The 21,643-nt window shown below is 54.9% G+C and overlaps 12 protein-coding genes across 12 annotated transcripts; 6 read left to right on the top strand and 6 right to left on the bottom strand.

The window, feature by feature from the left end:
- Position 1: 1 nt before the first annotated feature.
- On the bottom strand, positions 2–2,247 carry L969DRAFT_90199 (uncharacterized protein). The gene is made up of 2 exons (XM_014710216.1): positions 1,828–2,247; positions 2–1,781 (listed from the first exon to the last, which is right to left on the bottom strand). The coding sequence occupies exons 1-2, from the start codon at positions 2,013–2,015 to the stop codon at positions 113–115; spliced, it is 1,857 nt and encodes a 618-aa protein (XP_014565702.1). The 5' UTR covers positions 2,016–2,247; the 3' UTR covers positions 2–112.
- L969DRAFT_216265 (uncharacterized protein) lies at positions 1,818–3,002 on the bottom strand. Its single transcript, XM_014710217.1, has one exon. It carries the CDS (start codon positions 2,891–2,893, stop codon positions 2,258–2,260), a length of 636 nt encoding a protein of 211 aa, XP_014565703.1. The 5' UTR covers positions 2,894–3,002; the 3' UTR covers positions 1,818–2,257.
- Positions 3,003–4,056: 1,054 nt separating this feature from the next.
- Positions 4,057–4,647, top strand: L969DRAFT_53775 (uncharacterized protein; the record flags this gene model as incomplete). Its single annotated transcript, XM_014710218.1, has 1 exon — positions 4,057–4,647. The coding sequence occupies one exon, from the start codon at positions 4,057–4,059 to the stop codon at positions 4,645–4,647; it is 591 nt and encodes a 196-aa protein (XP_014565704.1).
- Positions 4,648–4,732: 85 nt separating this feature from the next.
- Positions 4,733–7,219, top strand: L969DRAFT_216783 (uncharacterized protein). Its single transcript, XM_014710219.1, has 4 exons — positions 4,733–6,201; positions 6,293–6,376; positions 6,428–6,549; positions 6,603–7,219. The coding sequence occupies exons 1-4, from the start codon at positions 4,817–4,819 to the stop codon at positions 6,818–6,820; spliced, it is 1,809 nt and encodes a 602-aa protein (XP_014565705.1). The 5' UTR covers positions 4,733–4,816; the 3' UTR covers positions 6,821–7,219.
- A 336-nt stretch (positions 7,220–7,555) lies between these two features.
- Positions 7,556–8,838, top strand: L969DRAFT_53494 (uncharacterized protein; the record flags this gene model as incomplete). Its single annotated transcript, XM_014710220.1, has 3 exons — positions 7,556–7,681; positions 7,742–8,643; positions 8,697–8,838. The coding sequence occupies 3 exons, from the start codon at positions 7,556–7,558 to the stop codon at positions 8,836–8,838; spliced, it is 1,170 nt and encodes a 389-aa protein (XP_014565706.1).
- A 41-nt stretch (positions 8,839–8,879) lies between these two features.
- L969DRAFT_53606 (uncharacterized protein) lies at positions 8,880–9,119 on the bottom strand (the record flags this gene model as incomplete). Its single annotated transcript, XM_014710221.1, has 1 exon — positions 8,880–9,119. The coding sequence occupies one exon, from the start codon at positions 9,117–9,119 to the stop codon at positions 8,880–8,882; it is 240 nt and encodes a 79-aa protein (XP_014565707.1).
- A 95-nt stretch (positions 9,120–9,214) lies between these two features.
- Positions 9,215–10,347, top strand: L969DRAFT_53805 (uncharacterized protein; the record flags this gene model as incomplete). Its single annotated transcript, XM_014710222.1, has 2 exons — positions 9,215–9,576; positions 9,624–10,347. The coding sequence occupies 2 exons, from the start codon at positions 9,215–9,217 to the stop codon at positions 10,345–10,347; spliced, it is 1,086 nt and encodes a 361-aa protein (XP_014565708.1).
- Positions 10,348–10,358: 11 nt separating this feature from the next.
- Positions 10,359–10,998, bottom strand: L969DRAFT_53653 (uncharacterized protein; the record flags this gene model as incomplete). Its single annotated transcript, XM_014710223.1, has 3 exons — positions 10,359–10,745; positions 10,792–10,866; positions 10,921–10,998. 3 exons carry the CDS (start codon positions 10,996–10,998, stop codon positions 10,359–10,361), a joined length of 540 nt encoding a protein of 179 aa, XP_014565709.1.
- A 287-nt stretch (positions 10,999–11,285) lies between these two features.
- L969DRAFT_96706 (uncharacterized protein) lies at positions 11,286–13,828 on the bottom strand (the record flags this gene model as incomplete). The annotated part of the gene is made up of 5 exons (XM_014710224.1): positions 11,286–13,271; positions 13,337–13,375; positions 13,436–13,459; positions 13,528–13,628; positions 13,792–13,828. The coding sequence occupies 5 exons, from the start codon at positions 13,826–13,828 to the stop codon at positions 11,286–11,288; spliced, it is 2,187 nt and encodes a 728-aa protein (XP_014565710.1).
- On the top strand, positions 13,699–14,914 carry L969DRAFT_90208 (uncharacterized protein). The gene is made up of 4 exons (XM_014710225.1): positions 13,699–14,169; positions 14,224–14,484; positions 14,532–14,631; positions 14,679–14,914. Exons 1-4 carry the CDS (start codon positions 13,827–13,829, stop codon positions 14,791–14,793), a joined length of 819 nt encoding a protein of 272 aa, XP_014565711.1. The 5' UTR covers positions 13,699–13,826; the 3' UTR covers positions 14,794–14,914.
- Positions 14,826–19,440, bottom strand: L969DRAFT_90210 (uncharacterized protein). Its single transcript, XM_014710226.1, has 8 exons — positions 18,522–19,440; positions 17,385–18,470; positions 16,844–17,339; positions 15,820–16,795; positions 15,670–15,772; positions 15,374–15,624; positions 15,052–15,322; positions 14,826–15,003 (listed from the first exon to the last, which is right to left on the bottom strand). The coding sequence occupies exons 1-8, from the start codon at positions 19,272–19,274 to the stop codon at positions 14,839–14,841; spliced, it is 4,101 nt and encodes a 1,366-aa protein (XP_014565712.1). The 5' UTR covers positions 19,275–19,440; the 3' UTR covers positions 14,826–14,838.
- Positions 19,441–19,514: 74 nt separating this feature from the next.
- Positions 19,515–21,621, top strand: L969DRAFT_53845 (uncharacterized protein; the record flags this gene model as incomplete). Its single annotated transcript, XM_014710227.1, has 4 exons — positions 19,515–19,644; positions 19,694–19,937; positions 19,987–20,248; positions 20,296–21,621. 4 exons carry the CDS (start codon positions 19,515–19,517, stop codon positions 21,619–21,621), a joined length of 1,962 nt encoding a protein of 653 aa, XP_014565713.1.
- Between the last annotated feature and the right edge of the window lie 22 nt (positions 21,622–21,643).

Consider the following 21,643-nt stretch of genomic DNA (forward strand, 5'->3'; position numbering starts at 1 on the left):
GTTGCTTGAACTCGATTGGTATTGCATGCCCATACAACGACTAAATGCGAATCTACTCAACATCCCTCTTTAGTACACCAAAGATCGCTCATACAAAGCCGATGCTAGGCGCTCAGGCAGAGTCTGTCCGCCTGACAGGGCGCATGGTACTATGCGATGATGCGATGAGCGTATTGAAGCATTCATCGCGCTTTGAGACCTTTGCAAATCGAATTGCTTCGCCTTGCCGAGTAGTGATACAGAGCCCATGAGCGTCCCATAATCCTACCGTAAATCCAGCTTCTTTCTTGATGCTTGCGATATCGTCAAGACATAATTCGACGACGTTGCGATTCTTTTTGAGATCTGCATCTGGTGTCGACTGAGATCTCTCATGTACGTGCAATATACCCGTTGAGATACCATGCAGACCCTTGATAGGACTGAACTCAAGTCGTTCGCTTGTGAGACGGAGCTGACCAGGCGTTGATTTGTGCAGAGCAAAGAAGCATCGCGCTTCCGGTTGTAGCGATGTAGCGGAGATTGTTCTGATTGAAGCCGGCCTCGCGGTCAGGGCGCTGGCGCTAGAGGCTGCTGTAGATGCTCTTGAGAGGGTCGGCAGATCGTTGCCAGAGGAGCCCCGATGCAGCTTCTGTCGCAGAGCCGACATGCGTCGCGGCTGCGCTGGCCGTTGCATTTCTTGCTTCTGCTTCTTAGCGCGCAGCTTCTTCAAATCATGTCGGTTGAACACTGGACGACCTGCGCGCTCGGCAAGCATATCCAGCGCGCATTCTGCATCCGTCGGCGCGTCCCAGAGCAGCCAGAATAGGGGGTTCAGTGCCCGTCTATACTTCGGATAGGCGTCTTGTAGATACGACAAGACGAAGAAATGAAAGCCGAGCCAGCCAAAGAGAGCTTTCACTTGCATGCCAGCCGGCAGGAAAGCTAGCATGAGTGAGCAACAGCACAAGATGGAGAGCGTGCGATATGTCGCGGTTGGCCGCCGCCAAAGCGCGACATTTTTGGTCTTCTCCGCAAGGTCGGCCCAATCGCTCAAATAGACTTGCGCATGCGGTCCGAACGAATGAGAAGCATCTGCGATCATCCGATAGAAGCCGACAGATGAGTTATGCGCGGATGAACTTGTCGCGGCTTCGAACGTCTTCTCGGTCGACGGCGAGAGAGGCTCAGTAGGCGCGTTCGCACCAACCTGGATAGGAACTTTGCTGATCTGCATGATGGCAGTGGCCAGTCCTCCTGCAGCTCGGCCGTGGACCTCGCCGCCAATTTGTGCGGCTCTCTCTCCCCGTGCACGTCTAGCTGCGATCTCCTTTCGCAGCGCTTCTGCACTGGGCGGGAACATTCTGATTGCAAGTAGCTGGTACACAAGAAACGCCAAGGTCGCCGCCGGTATGAGGTTGTGATACCATAGGTACGTGTAGATTGCTGCTATCGTGCCTGTCACAGTCGGCGACTGCCATCTGTAGATCCTTGCCACCTTCTTCTCGATCACGAAGCGGGCTAAGCTCGGCGGTACGACCACATAGAGACGCTCGCTCAGTTGTCGCGTCCTTGTAAGACTGAACTTTTCTCGATGAGGTGGGCTGAGAAAGCTGGCGGGCAGATAGGTGTCTGCGAGTGCGAATGCATATGTGCGTGCGTAGCCGATGTAGTCTGTCGATCCTGTTGGTGTGGTATGCTCTTTGAGGTCAGGAAAGGGTGTAGGTACAGCAGCTGCGTCGTGCCCGAGCTTGACTTCTGTCACCGTACGCCCGACTCGATCAAGGAACTCAGATATCTCTCTGCAGTTCGATCAGATGCGAAAGCGAGCAGCCAAAGATGACGAACATGTCCTGAAGCTCCTCGAGGATCTGTGCTGCCTCTTCATCGCTCTCCTCGCTGCGGGTTCGGGCGAGATTGTGCAGCGGATCTCGTTTCTCGCCATGTGGTGTCAGCTGCACCCAATCGCCCTCATCGAGCTCCTCATCTTCACCGTCGCACCGAGCTCGCATCGATGCCTCCTCGACCGGCTCCATCTGGCATCACAGCTACAATCTCAGGGTCGTCTACACCATCGTCGGCGCTCCGGCTTCCGCGACTAATTCGAGACCGGCCGGGGAAGGATCGACAATCTGATAACAGCGTCGTGTGCTATGCGGCCGCAGCCCCACTTTTCCGACTTGATGCGACGCGCGACCTCGTCGTCGCCGATGCGATCCTTTCCTGCTTCCCGAAGTCCGGTGTTGCATGTTCGCGCTGCGTGTCCGTCTGTACCCACTCACGTTCCGTGTCTACAACAAGCCTTGAATCGTCCAAGCAAGAGTGCATTCGGCAGAATACAAAGATGCAGGACGCTTTCGATCAGCAGCGCTCGTCCTGTCGCAATCAAGTCAAGAGACGAGCCTTGAGCGACAGACGCGAGTACTGCGTGATCGTCAGCATAAGCAAAAGAGCTCAGCCTGAGCGAGACGGACGAAGTGATAGCTTGGGCGTTCATATTCATCATATGCCACAGTCGCCGTAAGCGAGCTACGTCGGATCGTCGTCCAGCGCTGAGTGCAAGTGCCCGTGGCCTATACTGCTTGGCGACAGTGAGCTCGCACATCCATTCAGGCTCAAGGGTCTGTCTTCGAATCACGGCCCCAATCGGGCTGGTCAATTCGCTCCTGCTGAGCGAGACGAAGGGCGAAGCCGTCGCGAGTGGTCGCAGAATGACGAGCAGAGTGATCAGAAGTTTCGAGAGCATGTCTAACATCTTGCTTACGCAGAAAGGACCCGCGCTGACGACAGCAATGGGGTAATAGGAGCTTCGAACGTGTCGACTTCGATCGCCGATAAGACGCTGTGACAACTTGACGCACGCTGATAGAGGGGCTGTCATGGCCAAAGACATGCATTTCCGGCAAGATCTCATGACGCCATGATGCTTCCGTTCAACAAGGCAACGTCTAGATTTGGCACACAGACAGATGAGTCAGCGATGCGATAAGTATCTGGACCCAATGCTGCAGATGCATCTGATCTGGCTGCCTCAGACCATATGCAAGTGCTTGCTGATTTCTGATCTGATCCTTGCGGCACGCACGGTCGAATCTATAGACCTTTGGGGCTATCAAGGTTGGCTAGTTCTCAATGCATCCTTGCACAAGCCTGTGCTGTGTCCTCGCACGTGTCTGGCATTCTGGCTCAGCCTGGCTTGCCTCGCAACAACCAGGTGTAATAACAGGGACTGTAAAGGAAGCGAGTGCGAATAAATGTATGAGACATGCGACTTGAGTGCAAGGGCATAGCGAGTAGCAGGAGAGTACTGCATCGGTTACAACAACAGCGAGCGTTGGCCAAGTCAGGANANTGCACCTGCAGAGCAGGGCCAAGAATTAGCACATNCCATCGAGANCGAGCGAAGACTGACCTGGGTCGCACGATTGGGAAGAGCGCTCGCTCGCCAAGTTGGGTCTCATTGCGAGATCGCTNCTTCCCGGCTCACCAGTCCCATCCTTTGACAGCCCGTCTGCTATCCTTGAGCCAGACTGTCATCAGAAGGGATCCTCTCCAGCCATCTTTCTCTTTTCTCGGCTTCTTCCAAGAGTGGAGCAGTTTTCGGAGGATAGGNGGAGACCAACGATGGGTCAGAGCGTTCGAGAGNTTGCTTATATATGTTCGCCAGACAGCAAAGGATCATGTAATTCTTAGCTAGTGCACATTACGTTAGGTAACGTAATCTTACAAATCAATCCGACACACGCGTCTAAAGATATNAAAGATAATGCCCCGGGACTACGAATGTCAAATTATTGACTGTCGCGCTTCACGAGGAGCGCCTCGTGACGAGCCGCCGATCGGGTCTGCTGTGCTGAGATCCGGCGTAGCGCCGCTCTGCTGACGAAGCGATCCCAAATGACATCGTCTCCCTGGACCTATGAACTCTCACGAACCTGGTACGGCGTCGAGCTGCCAGCAATCTGTTCGACCTACTGAGAAGGGCCTCCGACTATCGAGCGATCTCAAGCTATAGCAAGTCTGCCGACAGAACGACACACTGCGAGGCTCCTTCTCTGCGTCGTCGCAACCCCAGACATGCATCACCGACTCGGGATTCTAGCTGGCTCATTTCGTCAGAATGGCAACGCTGCAGGCGTGACGAGATGGGCAGCTGCACGTCTGCGTGAACTAGTCGACAAGGACACAGAGGTGCTCATCCTCAGCGAACACGCCACTTTGCCCTTACCAGCGCTCAAAGAACAGGCTGTGCCGGCTACGATCAACGACTCGTCAAACTATGAATTTGCTGTGGTTCAGGAATGGTCACGATTGATCAGCTCGCTGTCCGGGCTCATCATCACGACGCCTCAGTACAATTGGGGCTACCCAGGCGATCTCAAGAATGCAATAGATCACCTTTACATGGAATGGAAAGATCTACCGATCGTCATCGCGACCTTCGGCGGACATGGTGGGAGCAAATGCGGGCCCGCACTTGCGCAAGTCATCGAGGGCATCAAAGCCAAAGTTGTCAGCGTCAGCGAGGTTGAGATAACGCTACCGAAGAACTACATTGGAGGTAACGAGAGAGTGCAAGACGGTCAAGAAGAGTTCCTTGCCGAATACGGGCCCAAGCTCGACGAGGCGATGACGAAGCTCCTTGACCAGCTGCGCGAGCGCAAGTAAGACCAGCCTTTCTCGGATTCGAGTGTCTTCCACAATGCAATATCAGCTGAAGAGCCGTTGCCGTGAGACTTGCCGAGGAGTCGAGCTCTATGTGATCGTCCTCGGGACGCCATCCGCTCCTGTCCGCCTGTAATTTTGCAACCCAGTCGTTGCCGGCCATCGTGGCCTCATGGAAGGCACCTATCGACCGTTCAAGGTACCGAGGGTGACGCCTGCTCAGGCCTCGTACTTGGAAGAGAGCCCGATCAGATGGCCTCTCTCTTTCCATCCTCCTGCCATGATGCGTTGTCGTCAGACTCCTTCAGTGGACTCACCTCGGCCTGCCCATCAATCGCCTCTAGCCTACCACGAGTGCATCACAGCGTACACTTCGGATGGACCCTACGGCTCCGGCTCGTCGACCGCAAAGGATCAGTCCTCAGAACTTGAGAGATTGACAAGGCAGCTCACTCATATTGAGCAAGACGAGGAAGCCATGGAGGACGTTCAGAGTCCTTTCCTGGCCTCTGCAACGCTCAGCAAGCTCAACCGATCTTGCGATCAAGGCCACAAGCAGGAGCACGAGCCCGCTCAAGCATCGTCCTTTCCGCTTGCGCCTGCTTGCGAGATCAGCCCTCGCAAAGCCTATCCATCGCCCGATTCTGATCACCACAGATCAATGCAAGGTGATATGCCGGGCGGGGCATTGTCAATGTCAGACAGATCGTTCGACATGTCAAGACTCGACACGCTTGCTTTCGTGTCCGATTTCATCCGTCAGCAGAGAGAGGCGCACCGAGCTTCGGCCGAGATCCTGCTCTGTACACCTGTCCGTGTTGGCTCTCGGTCTATCGAACAATCACCAGACGCTGGCTCAATGCTCTTGCAGTCTGTCCCAGCCTCGCAATCTCAGCCACTCTCTCAAGACAACGAACTCGCTCGCTTGGTGAAAACGTATGCTTGCGCAGAACAACCTTCGCCTATACAGAGGGTGCAGCTCAAGAGTGAGCTGCTGCAGAGACGCGAAGGTACCAGGTTGCGACAGATCATCCAAGACGAAGGCTCTGACCAGTGCGGCACGCCAAATCAGACCGAAGCCAATGCGATGCCATCTACATCCCCCAGCTACCCAAAGTCAAAGATAGAGACTAAAGCCGCGACGCCTCCGTATCTAACACCGGCTGGACATCGCTCATTACTCGCATGCTCACCTGCGCCTGCAAACTCTGCCCGCACATCTTCGCCAGCGCGTCAGGCTCACCGTCCGGCACAGCAGACACGATTGATCGCAAAAGGCGACTTGCCGGCCAAAAAGTACATGCCCACAAAGGTTCGATCGACGGCCAAGTCACGTCCGCCAGTCAAGGCACGCCCATCTGACAACAAAGCTTCCCCTGCCAAAAGTCTTGCGTGTGATCAAAGTCGGTCTGTCGCGCTACAATGCTTGCCTGCCAATCCTGTGCGGTCCTCCCTCCAGGGAGCGCTGCATACTACATCCACCATCTCCGACCCTTGCCACTCATCCACTGCAGCGCTGCCCTTGCAGCGACAAGGAAGCACGCCTACATTGCTGAAGCTCTCTACTTCGGCAAAGGTCAACAAAGCGCAGAAGCCATCATCGGGACTGCCGCCGCCAGAACCGGCGAAGCCATGTACGCCTCTGAAGCCTCGCGTCAACAGATCCATGCCTCACAAGAGGCAACTTCGTAAGATCGAGAGCTCGATCAACAACCATCATCCAGACACAAAGGTCACTATCAGGTGATGGCAGACTCGTGCCGACTGACTTACATTTTAGCAGAGCTTTATTCGCGTCCTATGGGACGAGTGCGATAACGAAGCCAACAAGGACTATCTACGCTGGGATGGAGAGGGTCTTCGCCTGCTTGTTCGCTTACAATCTACCGAACTGGGTCAGAAAGTGCAAGTCGCGAGGCTCGGCGAATGAGACCATGCTGAAGCTACCTTTTCTTCAGCCTGCTACCTCATTTCGGCCACGCGAATGGAGCTAGCTTCCTGCGCCAGCTCAATGTTCGTCTCCCTCGCAGCGCCGCTTGTGAGATGCTTATTGATGCTTGTGACAGGTCTACACTTTTGTGCGATTACATCGAGACTCCCTGCAGACAGTCTTGGCGAGCAACAATCTACTCGATGCCCCGCCGACAGATCCTTGGTCCTGCTTCTTCCAAGATGACTGGATCAGATCCGGCGGGACAGACAATCTACGCAAGATCACAGCCAACAGCAAATTCGCTCGCCAAGACCCACCCGCTCACAAGACGAGGCTAGCGCGTATCAATGCTAGCGCCAAGCTCGCCCGAGTCGCTGTCGATCAGTGACGATCTATCTCGGAGCAGCCTAAAGTGTCCCTCTATAGAGCACGCTGTGTCGTCGCGTCCGACAAACATGCAGAATTGGTTTGTGATCGACGTGATCGGCCAAGCAAAAAAAAGCGTGATCTGATCATGAGGAATCGGACACGCGCCGCGTGCCTATCCTTGGCTTCCAAGCAACACCGCAGTCGTTTTCTTCTCGGAAGGCTAGACATTCGTTTCTCGTTCGCATACAGTCGAAGGAGCTCACTCTCTGACTACCACACGCTCGCTTAAGCACCCCAATCAAGGCAGAACAGTCCGGTACTGCTCTTCCCTTGCTCACGAGAGGTGCGTGCCTTTGTCGGAGGTTGCGAGGCCGAGTGAGCTCAATATAGACGCCTTTGTGTACGCTCTTCAGGACTATACACACCCTTCGGCGAATCTACCGACAACGACAGCTCTCGAGCCTGGCCGGGAAGCAGACCAATCCCACCCGTTCGACCACACCCACACGCCTAGCAGGCACCTCATCGTCTCCCTCTGAGTAGACATCAGCATCGACACTCTCTTGCAGCTCGTAGAACACGTCATATCGCTCAATACTATCTGTGAGGATGCGTCAATCAAGCTCAACGAACACCGCACGCGCTCTCGCCGTCCTGGCCAACCTGGTCCCGCTCGCTCTTGCCGGCAGTGGGTCAGGGTCCGTCGACAACGTTGTCACGGCAGCCTCCTTGCTCGTCAGTCCTGCCTGCTCACCGTGCCGAAGCACATGACTGATCTGCAAATTCGACGCATAGGCCCAGGGCAGACAGCTTGTAGGCGACTACTATATCACGAGCGTATCGACCGGACAGACCATCTTGTACGATCGTAGCGCATCGCAATCGTTCTATCCTACCTCGGGCTCAGGCTCACCGATCACTTTCAAGGCAAGCTTTTTCTGGTTACACCGAGACGCGTCTTACTTATTATGCCTTCTGCGTCAGGCACACGGCGATGGGACCAACTGGATGCGAATGTCCGCAGGCAACAACAAGTGTGTCTCTGCGCAATGGGGACCGGGCGGCTACGATTGGGCGGCCGTCATGTACGCTTGCGCTGTCGACCCGCTCGTGAATAACAACCTCGAGAAGAGCAAACAACACTGGCTCTTCATACCCGTCGACCAGGCATCTGCTCAGATTGGCAGCAATAACCCTAATGGCGGTGATGATGGCTCAGACATCGGGAATGGTGTCGGCTCCGGCGACAACTCTTTCCTGTCGGAACTCAAAAGCGTTGCTGGCTCAAAAGCAGTCGCAAACGCGTATGTCCCGGCCGGCAGCTCTTCCAGCTCCAGCAGCGATGACGGCGTGAGCTTCCTAAACACTGCGTCGGGCAAGTCAGTAAGCAAGACGACGACGACAAAGAAGACCACCACAAAGTCTAGCGCAAAGTGCCCGAAGAGCGCTGCATTCGTCAGTCGCCATCCAGGCTACGCGAAGAAGCACCCTGCTTGCAAATCACTCATCAAGTGCTCCAAGTCATCCGCGTGGCTCAAGCGACACGGCAGCAGCAAGTGGTACAAGAAGCACCCAGAATGCAAGGGCCTTGCCAAGCGCGATCTCGAGGGCGACCTCTTCGAATCGTTGCCATCGCTCGAGAAACGCGATGTCGACCATTCAGATCTTGCAAAGCGTGCCGTCGGATCGTTCTACATGTGCGTCGCCTGCTGATTGCTCTCTATTTATATCTCATGCGCCTTTGTGACAGTATTCCTTTCGATCACCTGTACGACATGGGCACACGCGCTCTGCAAGCGGGATCGCAGAATACCGGGTCTGGCTGCACATCGACCCAGCTCGGCTCATGGGATCAGAGCGAATCCCAGCAATGGTACCTGACGCCCGCATAACTCACGCGCGCATAGCAACCTTTTTCACGATTCATCACGCACTAACTTGGACGATCCTTCATTCGATGACTTCTCTGATGCAGCACTCGCTCGACACAACGACTCTGAGACCTCCTGACACTGTCTTTCGAACTTTCGTAGCACCAGTCGTTTATTCGCGCGTGATGCCGCTCTCTTGTCATCGATACGAGACCGTCCTTCATCATTTTATACCATAGCTCGCGGTTGTTGCAGCCCTGTACAAGCCGGCTTCTACTAGCGCTGCTGATACCGCGATGCATTTGTTTCTGTTTCCCTTTGCGCTGTAGCTTGCCACGTGAGTACTCGGATTCACTAGGAAAGTTCGGAAGACGCGTCTCTTGTCTCCTCTGCAAAAATGACATCAGCAGCTGAAGCATGGGCGTCACGATGGCCTCTCGCACCTCTGTCAGGCTACTTGCTGACGATTGCCGTCATCGTCGGATTGATCCTGCCCCGCATTGCGATCACCCGAAGCTCGGCGCTCTTCTTGCTCTTCGGTCTCGGCTCGCTCGGACTGACATGGAGCCACATGCTCTTGTACTTTCGCTGGTCATTCGAGAACAGCGCACAGCAAGCGGATGCAGCCTTGTCGACGTGGACTGCCGCTGATTGGCTCAGTAAAACGTCACTCTTCAAGGAAGCCTGGTTTACCGTCTGTCGTCTGCCCGAGAGATGGTGGTGGTCTGCGCAGCTCTGCACTTTCACGACAGGCACTTGGTACGTTCCGTATGACGCGGCACGGTCTAGACTCACAGAGGAGGCAGGACACCTTTTCTCTGGGCAGAATCGCAAAGGCGGCAGATCAGGCACGCTTGGCTGTTCATGCTCATGGGCCAAATGGTCGCCATCTCCGTCGCATCATCACTCTTCTTCGCTGCCTGGTTGGCAGCAACGAGTACGACGATACCTATGAAAGATACTCGCTTGCTCACACAGATTTGCATTCTCGCCGTGGCGAGCGTACTGTTTGTGCCCGGAACGATCACGCCCAAAGGTGCACAGTCGAATTTCTTGCCGGTGATCTTGGGCATGCATGCGATCATTATCTCGCCGCTTGTCTGGCGAGCACGCGAACCATCGTCGCCGGCGAACGAGCAGCGGTTGAGGGGCACCTATCTCGTCAGTGCTCTGATGTCTGGCTTGATCCATCTGGTCAACTATGTCGCCGTATTTGAGCGTGTCACCGATCAGCCTGATCTGTTGGCTCGGACGGGTCGAGTGATGCAGTTGCTGGAAGAGACTATCTCCATTCATCCGGCGCAGAGCAGCATCACCTGGGACACGATTATGACGAGCGCAGTTGCCTGCCTGTGGATTCTCATCGACGTGCGGAAACAGCCGCTGTCATCTATCCTATCGGCGGTCGGTCTAGTGCTGGCGACACCTATAGCCAGCGCAGGCGTGACGGTGCCACTTTACCTAGCGATGCGCGAGCGACAGCTCGATCTCGCCCGAGCACAACCGACAAAGACCATCAAAAGCACCTGAGCCGCCGGACATCACGTAAATGCCATGTTGTCGAGATGGAGGTCATGAAACGCCGCAGAAGCGCCGGATGAATTGAGCTTCTGCCGCGCCATCGGACCCAGCCAGACGCAAGCAATCGCAGTCGCGGCGAGCAATAGCACAGTGATGCCAGTGTAGAGCAGCACCTCAGAGTAAGCCGAGACCTTGCTGGAGACTGCCTCTTCCGAGGCAATGCGGGCCGACATCTTCTGCATATGTCGTCTGCCTTGCTCGAGCGCCGAGTGTGCCGCTTCGAGCTCTTGTCTTGCCTGATCGAGCTTGTCCTTCTCCTCTTTGGCTTCCCTTCGGTGAGCAGCGATGGAGTCCCAGCCGTTGCTCCTCATTGCCTCGAGTTCATCTTGTAGCTGCTTCGTACATTCCTACGTGACCCATCAGCCGATACTATGCGACAGGAGAACAACGTACAGAGGCCTGCGTATCCAGATTGCGGTAGTCCTGGTTCATCTGGGACCACCGTTCAATCTTGAGCTCAATGGACGACTGTCGCGCGCGCCAAATAAGCTCCATCTCCTCGTCTGTAGAGGCTCGACTCACTTTGAGCGCTTCCACACGCTTCTCCGATGCACGCAGACGGTCCGAAGAAGCTTGAGCTGCCTCTTCGAGTTTGCCCATCTTGCAAGCTGGTCTCGTCGTGAGCTGAGCTTGTCGAGCTGATATGGTCTCAGATGAATCAATTCGACTGAAGCGCGCCTGCATATCTCCCCACTTTGGTCGCGATCGAACGCAGTCGGAAGGGAGCCCATGCCAGTGCGCGATACCAGCCGCTCCGTTCTCTTGCGCACATCTTCGGTTGTATAGGTGCTCGAGAGTGTTAGACAACTTCCTTTCAAGTCTGCGCGGCAGTATAAGAATATAGTCTACAACTCTTCATGCATTTTGAGACACCATAGAATGCGGATTTAGTCGACTTCCTCCATCTTGGACAGGCTTGCGTCTTCGAGAGGAGGGGGCGCATCAGCATCGATGGCGGCAATAGGTTCGTCAGCTTCGTCAGTATCGAGCGAGAGACCGAGCGCGATCATCTTGTGCACCCGATCGGCAAAAGAGGCAGGCTGGTCGAGTGAGAAACCAGAGGTGAGCAGGGCGGTTTCGTAGAGCAAGAAGGTCAGATCGCGAACGGTTCGGTCCGCTGAATCTTCTGCTACTTTCTCCTTGAGCGTCTTGATGATGTTGTTGTGCGGGTTGATCTCTAGCGTCTTCTTGGACTGCATGTATTGCGACGTAGACGAGTCGCGCAGAGCTTGAGCCTTCATGATTCGCTCCATGTTAGACGACCAGCCAAAGGCAGAGGTCGACAGGAGGGCGGGGGAAGATCCGAGCTTGGAAGAGACGACGACCTTCTCGACCTTGTTGTCAGAAGCGAGGATGTCCTTCATGGTCTTGCAGAGATCTTCAAACGCGGTCACGTCCGCCTCACGCGCTGCCTTTTCCTCGTCAGTCTCTGGCAGTTCGAGACCGTCTTTGGAGATGCAAGTGAGCTTCTTGCCCTCGAACTCCTTGAGCTGAGTGATGGAGTACTCGTCAATCGCCTCTGACATGAGGACGACCTCGAGACCCTTCTTCTCAAAGACCTCTAGGAAAGGCGATTCCTTGAGGGATGCGAGAGACTCGCCAGTGAGGTAGTAGATATCCTTCTGCGACTCTGGCATGCGCGTCACGTAGTCCTTGAGGGACGACATCTCCTCGCCAGACTTTGTGGTGTGGTAGCGGAGGTAGGTGGCCAGCTTGGTCCGGTTGGCAGAGTCCTCGTGGATGCCGAGCTTGAGGTTCTTGCCGAACGCCTCGTAGAACTTGTTGAACGAGTCCTTGTCCTCCGCAATCTCGTCAAACATCTCGAGCACCTTCTTGACCAAGCTCTTCTTGATGACCTTGATGATCTTGTTCTGCTGCAGCGTCTCACGAGAGATGTTGAGCGGCAGATCCTCAGAGTCGACGATGCCCTTGACAAAGGACAGGTACTCTGGCAGGATGTCCTCGCAGTCGTCCATGATGAAGACGCGGCGAACGTAGAGCTTGATGTTGTTGCGCTTCTTCTTTGACTCAAAGAGGTCAAAGGGCGCACGCTTGGGCACGTAGAGGATCGCCTTGAACTCGAGCTGACCCTCGACAGAGAAGTGCTTGACGGCGAGATGTTCCTCCCAGTCGAGCGAGATCGACTTGTAGAACGCCGAGTACTCGTCCTGGGTGATGTCTTGCGGGTTGCGCGTCCAGAGAGGCTTGGTCTTGTTGAGCTCCTGCTGCTCGCTCGTCTTTTCCTTGATCTTCTTCGTCTTCTTTGGCTTCTCTTCGTCATCGACTTCCTCGATCTTGGCCTCCTTGTCGGCCGACTCTGGCTCGGCCTCGTCATCCTCGACTTCCTTCTCGACCTCCTTCTCGACGACGAGTTGGATGGGGTACGAGATGAACTCGGAGTGACGCTTGACGATCTCCTTGATCGTCTTTTCCTCGAGATACTCGAGCTGGTCCTCCTTGAGATGGAGACGGAGCTCGGTACCCCGGCCGAGCGAGGGATTGACGGTATCGGTGGTGATGGTGAAGGTGCCGCCGGCGGAGGACTCCCAGATGTACTGCTCGTCGTCGTTGTGCTTGGTGAGAACTTCGACCTTGTCGGCGACGAGGTAGGCCGAGTAGAAACCGACACCGAACTGACCGATCATGCTGATGTCTGCGCCAGACGAGAGGGCCTCCATGAAGGACTTTGTGCCAGACTTGGCGATCGTGCCGAGGTTGTTGACGAGGTCGGCCTTGGTCATGCCAATGCCGGTATCTCTGATGGAGATGATCTTGTTCTCCTTGTCGGGCGTGATGCGGATGTAGAGCTCCTTCTCGCTGTCGAGCTGACTCGGGTCCGTGAGCGCGGCGTAGCGGATCTTGTCGAGTGCATCCTGCGTAGATCATCATCGTCAGCGCCTGCTGCTGCCATGGTCGATGAGCCAGCGGTCTGACTCACAGATGAGTTTGAGATCAATTCTCGCAAAAAGATCGATTTCTGTCAAGGCTTGTCAGTCTGCTGTCCGTCGAGCAGTGACAGGAACGGATGACGACTGACGTTTGAGTAGAAGGTGTTGATGATCTGTGGACAGGCAGGAGCCCACAGAGTCAGTGACGAGTCCCCAGAGGCACGCAGACCGAGTGGCTCACCAAATCCAACAGCTGGCTGATCTCGGCCTGGAAGCCGAACGTCTCTGGTTGCGATGCCATAGTAGTACGTTGCTCCTTACGCGTGCAAGTCACACTCGTCGCTCGTCTATAAAGATCTTTGCTCGTCAAACTCAACTCCAAACGGCAGCCCACAGGCTTTTGACGCCGCCGGCCAGGCTTCGAGAAATTTCTAGTCAGGCCCGTCAAACGTTATGGAAATCCAATCTGCCACGACGACGACGACGACGTGTTCCAATCGCGGACCGGGCGAACAGGAATTGGGCTTTCGCCGAGTGAGCATGCCGGCTGTAGCCAGGCTACTCCTGCAAACATGTATATTGACATCTCTCCATCTGTGTCTGCTCGTCCTACGGCTGTATGACCGCCTGGAACGCTTCATCAAGCTCAACATACGTTCGCGCCGTCGCCTTGCACAAAGGCCGCTGCAAGACTCCTCTCTCTCGTCGCATAAAGTTGCGCCAAGACTACGGGAGAAGCTACCGCGCGTACTCGCTATCAATGCAGTGATACCCAGCGGGTCAGCAACGGGTCTGCGGCCCGACACGTTGGTGCAACTCGAGCAGCTTGTGCAATGGTGTGCCTCTTCAAGCGTTGAGCATCTCTTGCTCTACGACAGGCAAGGCAAGCGAGCAAGCGTCAATGGTTGGCACCACTGACTCGTGCGCGCATGTGCAGGCTGCCTCAGACAGAATGCAGCAGCCATTTGCAAAGCGCTTGCTCGCAACGCGACAGTAGCAGACTGTACTCGGCCAGAGGCGCGACATCGCACCTTCGACGTTCAGCTACAGCGACAAAAGATCAGGATCAGCATGCTAGATGCGCAAGATGGCAGAGCGCACATTGCCCGTGTTGGACAAGTCCTCGCGAGCGCGGTCAGGCAGGGCTACCTCGCGCCAAAAGAGATAGATATCGCTCTGCTCGACGACAAACTGATAGGCAAGCTCCACAAAGTGATGACCGGATCTTGCTGACCTCAGGGTCAGACTCACTCGTGCCAGCGCCAGATCTGATGATCGTCCTCGGTGGGACTTACTGTAGGCTGCATGGCTTCCCACCATGGCACCTACGTCTCACAGAATTCTAGTACGTCTCCAGCTCTTGCTCACCTATGCCAGGCTGATGCTGTGTAGTCATGTGCCCAGTCCACTTTGGTCATGGAATTCCACGCCTACGCAATTATCTCGGGCGCATTTCGAGCAAGCATTAGATCTGTACAGCGACTGTGAAATGAGACAGGGGAAATAGACACGCAGACCAGCAGCGACAGTGTATGTTTCCAACTCGATGCATTCATGTACTCTGTCTAGATCGTTTGGTGACCTGCTTGTTCATCAGCGTAATCCCCGACAAGAACGGCCTTAGCGAACCTATCATTGCACGATAATGTCCATCTCTGATGCGCATTAGCTCAGAGTGCGAGCCCTTCTCGATGACTTGTCCGGCCTCGATGACGTACTGCTGGCGAGCGTCAGCAGGTCATGACGATACATAGATCGGACTAACAATGACATCGGCATGAGCAATCGAAGACAGTCGGTGAGCGATGGAGATGCACGAGCGGCCGTGTGCTGCCTTGTCGAGCGCAGCCTGCACTACTCGCTCCGAGTGAGCGTCGAGACTGGCAGTTGCTTCGTCGAGCAGCAGTATGCGAGGCTTGCGAATCAGCGCGCGAGCCAGGCAGAGCCGTTGTCGTTGACCGCCACTGAGTTGACTGCCCCTCCCACCCACTTCTGTCTCGTAACCGAGCGGCAGCGATTGCACAAAATCGTGTATGCTGCACATTTGGTGAGCCTGCAATAAAGGTCAGAACAAGAAGAGGACCTACTTCGCGGAACGGCAAGCATCGAAGAGATCTGCCTCGCTGACTTTACTAGGATCCGGGCTGCCAAGGAGCACATTGAACCTGATCGTGCCGCTGAAAAGGACAGGATCCTGGCTGACGAGCGAGACGGAAGATCTGAAGCTGTCGAGGCCGAGATCGCGAATGTCATGACCATCTATCGTTACTTGCCCATCTTCGGCATCGTAGAAGCGCTCGAGTAGCTGGCAGATTGTGCTCTTGCCGGAGCCGGAAGCCTACTAATCTGTCAGCCACGCACCGACTACTCGGGAGACACTTACGCCAACAAGAGCGACAAATTGGCCGGGCTTGATCTCGAGATCAATGCCACGTAGTACCGGGATCGATGGACGATGAGGGTACGAAAAGTGGACATTCTCGAACCTGCTCCCAGTGTCAATGTGGCGCCAATCAGAAGAGGCGAGACAAACTTGATATGGCCTGAAAGTCGTTCGACGAGCTGACCCTCTTGTCCACGGCCATTGATTTCAGGAACGTTTTCGAAGAGTTGCTCCGAGTCCGACATAGCGCGCGCTGCCTGCGACGCATCGCCGACGTGATTAAAGACTGCGCCCGCTTGAATCGAAGCAAAAACAACGGTCATGAGGACAATGTAGAAGTGAAGTTCGGAAATCTCGTTGTTGACGAGCTGACGTGATCCAAACCAGAAGATCAAGCCGATCGAAGGAAAGTTGAGTGCCTGGCAAAATCCAAAGAGCAGATTGGACCCAAACGCGAAACGGTTGCTCGACTTTTGAACTTGCGCAAGTGCCTCTCGGTAGCGTCGGAGGATCTGCTGCTCGCTGGTCAAGCATGCCACTGTCCGGATGGCACCTGCTGCTTCGCAAGCGAGACGTGATGATTCGGTGTGCGCTCCGGCCACGCGTGCTCGTTGCATCATGACAATCTTGGCTCCGCACATTCCAGTCGCAAGTGTCGCTGGGATCAGAGCAATTCCTACTAGAGCAGTCTTCCATGCAAAGATAAGACCGAGCGTGCAGCCGGCAATGAGAGTGACGAAGCAGTTTGTGATGATGCCGAACGTAACACCACCAAGGCCATTGACCTTTTGCGCTCGACCGTCCACTGCAGCTGTGAGTGTACCGGTTGCATCTTCCCGATCATGGAATTCGACGTCTTGGCCCATTAGTGATTTAAACGTCTTGAGTCGCAGCACGCGCGAGAGACTTTCGCCACAAGTGTAGAAAGAGTAACCTTCGATGAGCATAGCGAGCGAAGCTGATCCAGCAACGATGAGAAAGAAGATGGCATAGCGAGTATGCGTGCTCTCGATCTGATTGAATGTTCCAGAGAAGGCTTGGATTTCGAGAGCAAAGAGGATGCCGATAGCTGGATAAGCGACCCCGCCTGCGATTGCAAAGATGATTGCGATCAGATAGCGCCAACCTGCATGAGAGGATCAGTGTGGCCGTCAACAATATGGAAGAACCTTACGCATTGGATTAAGTCTGGCTGTGCGGATCATGAGGGGCAAGAAGGCTTTTTGTTTGATCTTCTCGATCTCTGCGCTCTCGGCTTCGTCTGGCACGTCAAAGAAGTCTTCCTCGGGAGGAACACCGAAAGACATGAATAGATTGCGAGTAGACCGGCGTGAGGAGAGTGGCCGAGAAGGGACAGATGATTTGGGTCGATCGTGTTCAGTGAGGCTCTGAGCTTGGACGAGCTTGCGATAGCGGCCGTCTTGCAGCGTCATCAGTTGCTCGTGCGAGCCGCGTTCGACGAGTGCGCCACGAGACATGACGACAATCTCGTGCGCATTGCGTATGGTACTGAGCCGATGGGCAACGATGATGGTCGTCTTTCCCACGACGACGTTGTTGATAGCAGCTTGAACTTCCTTTTCGTTAGCAGAGTCAAGAGCACTAGTGGCTTCATCAAAGATGAGCATTGGCGGACGAGACACGACGGCACGCGCGATAGCGAGACGTTGCTATTGCAGAGTCAGTCACTGCAGCTATCCGTAAAGGCTGCTCACCTTCTGACCGCCCGACAATATGCCGGCTCGCTCGCCGATCTGGCCTTCATAGGCATCCTGCAGCTTCAATATGAAGCCGTGTGCGTTGGCGGTCTTGCACGCGTCGATGACAAGTTGCATCTTCACCTCTTTCGACGCATTTTCGTATTTAGTCCCGATGAGACCGAGACTGATGTTGTCATAGATTGATCCAGAAAACAAGTTTGGCGTCTGACTGACGATACCGATACGCTGTCTTAGCCATCTGATGTTGAGCGCCTTGATATTGCGATCATCAACGTTGACGGAGCCTGCCAAAGGGTCATAGAAGCGGGTGAGCAGATTTAGGATCGAGCTTTTGCCAGAGCCGCTAGCGCCGACGATGGCGGTCACTTGACCAGCAGCAAAAGTGTAACTGAAATCCTGGAGGACTCTGACGTCTGGCCGGCCAGGATAAGCGAACGAAACGTTCTTGAACGCGATCGAGCCTGTTACTTGACGTGGCTTGAGGCCAGTTGTGCTCGAAGCGTCGATGGTCGGCTTTCGATCAATCGTCTCGAACAGCTTGCCGGATGCGACTGCAGCAAATGAGATAGCCTGAGCAGGCAGTGTGATCTGACTGAGCGAGAAGCTAGCTAGCAGGACGGCAAAAATACAGTTGACGATCTGCCCAGCGGAAGCTGATCCATTGAGGAGCAGCTTAGTGCCGAACCAGAAAGCAAGGGCGTAAGACAGGTAGATCGTCATGAAGAACCACGCGAAGCCAGCAGAGTGAATTCGAGCGCTGATCAGACCCGTTCGCAAGACGGCCTGGTTGTGCTTATCGTAGAGCTTTGCAAGAGCGTTCTGCATGCCGAAAGCCTGAACAGTGCGAATGCTCGAGAAGACTTCTTCGACAAGCGTAGCACCTTTGCCGGAATGAACGAGGGCTTCTTTGCGTCGACTGGCAAGCAGACGGTTCATCACTGCTGCAGTAATGGCCATGGAGGGCAACATCGATGTCAGGACAAGAGCCAGTCGCCAGTTTCGTATGTACGCGACAACGAAGCCAGTCACAAATGTCGATAGCAGACTGGCAACAGTCGGCACCTTCTCATCAATTCCTTGCTGTCGGGTGCTTATCAGTGCATAGTCTCCAAGCTGTCAAGGCTAACGCACCTGGATCTGCTGAGTCTCATTCGCGATGCGCGTCGAGACGACGCCAGGAGACATCTCTGTGTCGAAAAAGGTGATGTCCTGTCTGAGCACGCTCGAGAGGAACTCTTCGCGCATTCTACGCGTTGTTGCCTCTGCAGTGTACGACCAGATGAACTTGTAGACGAAGGTCAATACACCGAGCGCTCCTCCAAGGATGACGAGCAAGATAGCATCGCGATCGATAGACGAGAAGAGGGTTTGCTTGGCGGAGCCGGGATCCTCGCCATTGAGCACTGTCGCGGTAAAATTGACAAAGGAGTCCGTCAAATTCCCAAAGAGGACCGTCATGAGCGGCAGACCGAAGCCACAGAGAATGGCGCAGAACAGGCCAATGAAGTTGAAGATGACATTGGTGCGAGACGCAAAGCGAAAGATCCTGAGGTACGATCCTTTGGCAGGCGTCGCGTCAGCGGTCACGCTCGACGCAGGCGACGCATTCAGGATGTGAACCTTTTCGTCTTCTAGTGAGTGTGCCTTGCCATGGTCAGCATCCGATGATGTTGCTGAGCGATTCTCCAGTCGAATCTCGATTGGCGTATCGACATCAGTCTGTCGAACGTCGGCGCGTATTGGATTTGTCTGCTCGACGAGTAGGCCATTCCGTCGCGAGCGAGGAGGACTGCCGCGGGTCGAGTGAGGGGACGACGAACGATCTTGAGCTCGGAAAGGATCATTGTACTTTGCGCTTGGCTTGCGAGCGAGCTTGTTCGTCATACACGATTGCACGACTTGTGCAGTCTGCCGCAAGGATTAGTAAACAAGGCAGGCTGCAGCATCTCGACAGCGATCCGGTTGAGTGCGCTACCGAGCATCTGGCCCCTGCCGAGCGATCCTTCATGAATGCGTCTGTGCTGCGAGGCCTGTGGTGAGAAATGTGCGGAGACGCAGAGGGGAAAGAGACTCGCGCAAAAATTTGTCGCCAGCCGGCTTGACAAGACAAGATCATCGTGCGCTATGGCACCCCGAGGTCAGCCAAAGAAGAAGGGCGAGTCAGGAGCGGCGAAGAACTACATCAGTCGAGCACGTGCGACCCGGAAGCTGCAATGTACGCTTGCCGACTTTCGACGACTTTGCATCCTCAAAGGTACGACCTCGAGCATTTGTCTCTCGTGTGTGGCTCACAGATGTGATAGGCATCTTCCCTCGGGAGCCAAAGAGCAGGAAGAAGGTCAACAAGGGCTCTAATGCGCCTGCTTCGTTCTACTACGTCAAAGACATCCAATATCTCCTGCACGAGCCCGTCCTCGCAAAGCTGCGAGAACACAAGGCCTTTGCGAAGAAGCTGTCAAGAGCCCTTGGGAGAGGTCAGATCGGTCTTGCGAAGAATCTGGATGAGAAGAGGCCCAAGTACCGCATTGATCACATCATCAGAGAGAGGTACGCACATCGCCTTGGTGCTCGATAAGTTGCCAAGTGATATCTGCAGGTATCCTACTTTTATCGATTCGATCAGAGACTTGGACGATGCTCTATCACTCATCATCCTCTTCGCACATCTGCCAGCCTCGTCCAAGGTTCCGGCGCCCATTGTTGCGCATTGCGCCAGATTGGCGAACGAGTGGCAGCTCTATGTCGCGCGCACTCATTCACTCCGGAAGGTCTTTCTGAGCATCAAAGGCATCTACTTCCAAGCCGAAGTCATGGGCCAGACGGTGACCTGGCTCGTGCCGTATATGTTTACGCAGCATGTAAGGCCTGCTCGCACGCTTGCAAGATTGCGCTGATCAGGAAGCAGGTTCCCGACGATGTCGACTTTCGTGTCATGCTGACTTTCCTGGAGCTGTACCAGACCTTGCTCGGCTTTGTGTTCTACAAGCTCTACACCGACCTGAACCTCGTTTACCCGCCCAAGCTTGACGAAGAGAGGGATGATGCCGGCGGTGCTGGTTTGAGCGCGTTCATGCTGCAGGAGACCAATCGGAGCCTGACGAATCTCGAAGAGGATCCAGCCAAATCAGCTGCGCAACGGAACTTGACTACAAAAGATGTCAAGAAGCAAATCAAGGCAATTACGCAGACTGCCGCTCCTGAGATCGACGACGAAGCTATTGAGCCAGAGCAAGCCGAGCAGACAACAGACACGCGAGATGTGTTCACGTCGCACAGCAAGACAGATGAGGACGACGTCATGCTGACGCTGACGGACGCCGCCAGACAACAGGAAGAGACAGAGGCGCACGCTTCGCTCTTCTCCAACTTTGTTATCTACATTTCGCGAGAAGTCACTCGACCTGTTCTCGAGTTCGTCATCCGATCTTTCTCCGGTCAAGTCTGCTGGGACCCCATTTTAGGCGCCGGCTCGCCATTCGAAGAGAACGACGAACGGATCACACACCATGTCGTCGATCGACCTGTTCAGCGAGACGCAGCAGGTCAGATCATCAACACGTATACTCAGCACAAGGGTCGAAGGGTGTATGTCCAGCCTCAATGGGTTGTCGACTGTGTGAACAAGAAGACTCTGCTGCCTACAGACGATTATGCGCCTGGGCAAGCGCTACCGCCTCATCTCTCACCCTTTGTCAATGACAAGGAAGTCAAAGCAAAGGGTGGATACGTGCCTGCAGAAGCTGGTCTGGATCAGCCGGCAGCAGAAGCAGCAGTCAGTGAGAGTGAGAGCGAGGAAGAGGAAGAGGAAGAGGAAGGAGAAGCAGACGTTGACGATCTGGTCGAAGAAGCAGAAGAGCCTGTACATGTGCCAGCCCAGAAGAATGGCAAAGCTCGAGCGACGCCCGCATTGCTCGCAGCGGTCGACAATCCTGATGACGAGGCACTCTTGCGCGCAGCCGAGCTCGAGGCGGAGACCCAAGGTATACCTCACGCCGTGTTCGAGGCGAACCTCAGAGCAGCCCAAAAGACCGCCCGACAAGTTGCAAAGAAGACACCTTCGACTATCTCCCCCTTGGTGCGAAAACAAGAAGGTGATGCGAGTATGCTATTGACTGGCAAGAATCGCAAGATCTACAAGCATATGGAGCGTGGCATCCGAAATCGCAAAGCTGCTACGGACAAGCTCGCAGACAAGAAGCGTAAGCTTGTCAAGGATGCAAAGAAGGCTTAGATTGCTGTTGTCCGACCCGCGT

This window comes from Mixia osmundae, assembly GCF_000708205.1.
Source record: "Mixia osmundae IAM 14324 unplaced genomic scaffold scaffold_11, whole genome shotgun sequence".
NCBI classification, from domain to species: domain Eukaryota; kingdom Fungi; phylum Basidiomycota; class Mixiomycetes; order Mixiales; family Mixiaceae; genus Mixia; species Mixia osmundae.

Coding starts and splice junctions, on each gene's coding strand:
- L969DRAFT_216783 (XM_014710219.1), top strand. CDS start 4,817: ATGGAAGGCACCTATCGACCGTTCAAGGTACCGAGGGTGACGCCTGCT. Junction 6,202..6,292: donor AGCACGCCTACATTGCTGAA/GCTCTCTACTTC, acceptor ACGCCTCTGAAG/CCTCGCGTCAACAGATCCAT. Junction 6,550..6,602: donor ACCGAACTGGGTCAGAAAGT/GCAAGTCGCGAG, acceptor CCTTTTCTTCAG/CCTGCTACCTCATTTCGGCC.
- L969DRAFT_90199 (XM_014710216.1), bottom strand. CDS start 2,015: ATGGAGCCGGTCGAGGAGGCATCGATGCGAGCTCGGTGCGACGGTGAA. Junction 1,782..1,827: donor CTCGAGGAGCTTCAGGACAT/GTTCGTCATCTT, acceptor ATCGAACTGCAG/AGAGATATCTGAGTTCCTTG.
- L969DRAFT_216265 (XM_014710217.1), bottom strand. CDS start 2,893: ATGAGATCTTGCCGGAAATGCATGTCTTTGGCCATGACAGCCCCTCTA.
- L969DRAFT_90210 (XM_014710226.1), bottom strand. CDS start 19,274: ATGACGAACAAGCTCGCTCGCAAGCCAAGCGCAAAGTACAATGATCCT. Junction 18,471..18,521: donor ATGAGACTCAGCAGATCCAG/GTGCGTTAGCCT, acceptor AGCACCCGACAG/CAAGGAATTGATGAGAAGGT. Junction 15,625..15,669: donor AATTTGTCGCTCTTGTTGGC/GTAAGTGTCTCC, acceptor ACAGATTAGTAG/GCTTCCGGCTCCGGCAAGAG.
- L969DRAFT_90208 (XM_014710225.1), top strand. CDS start 13,827: ATGCCGGCTGTAGCCAGGCTACTCCTGCAAACATGTATATTGACATCT. Junction 14,485..14,531: donor GCTCGACGACAAACTGATAG/GCAAGCTCCACA, acceptor CCTCAGGGTCAG/ACTCACTCGTGCCAGCGCCA. Junction 14,632..14,678: donor CTACGTCTCACAGAATTCTA/GTACGTCTCCAG, acceptor GATGCTGTGTAG/TCATGTGCCCAGTCCACTTT.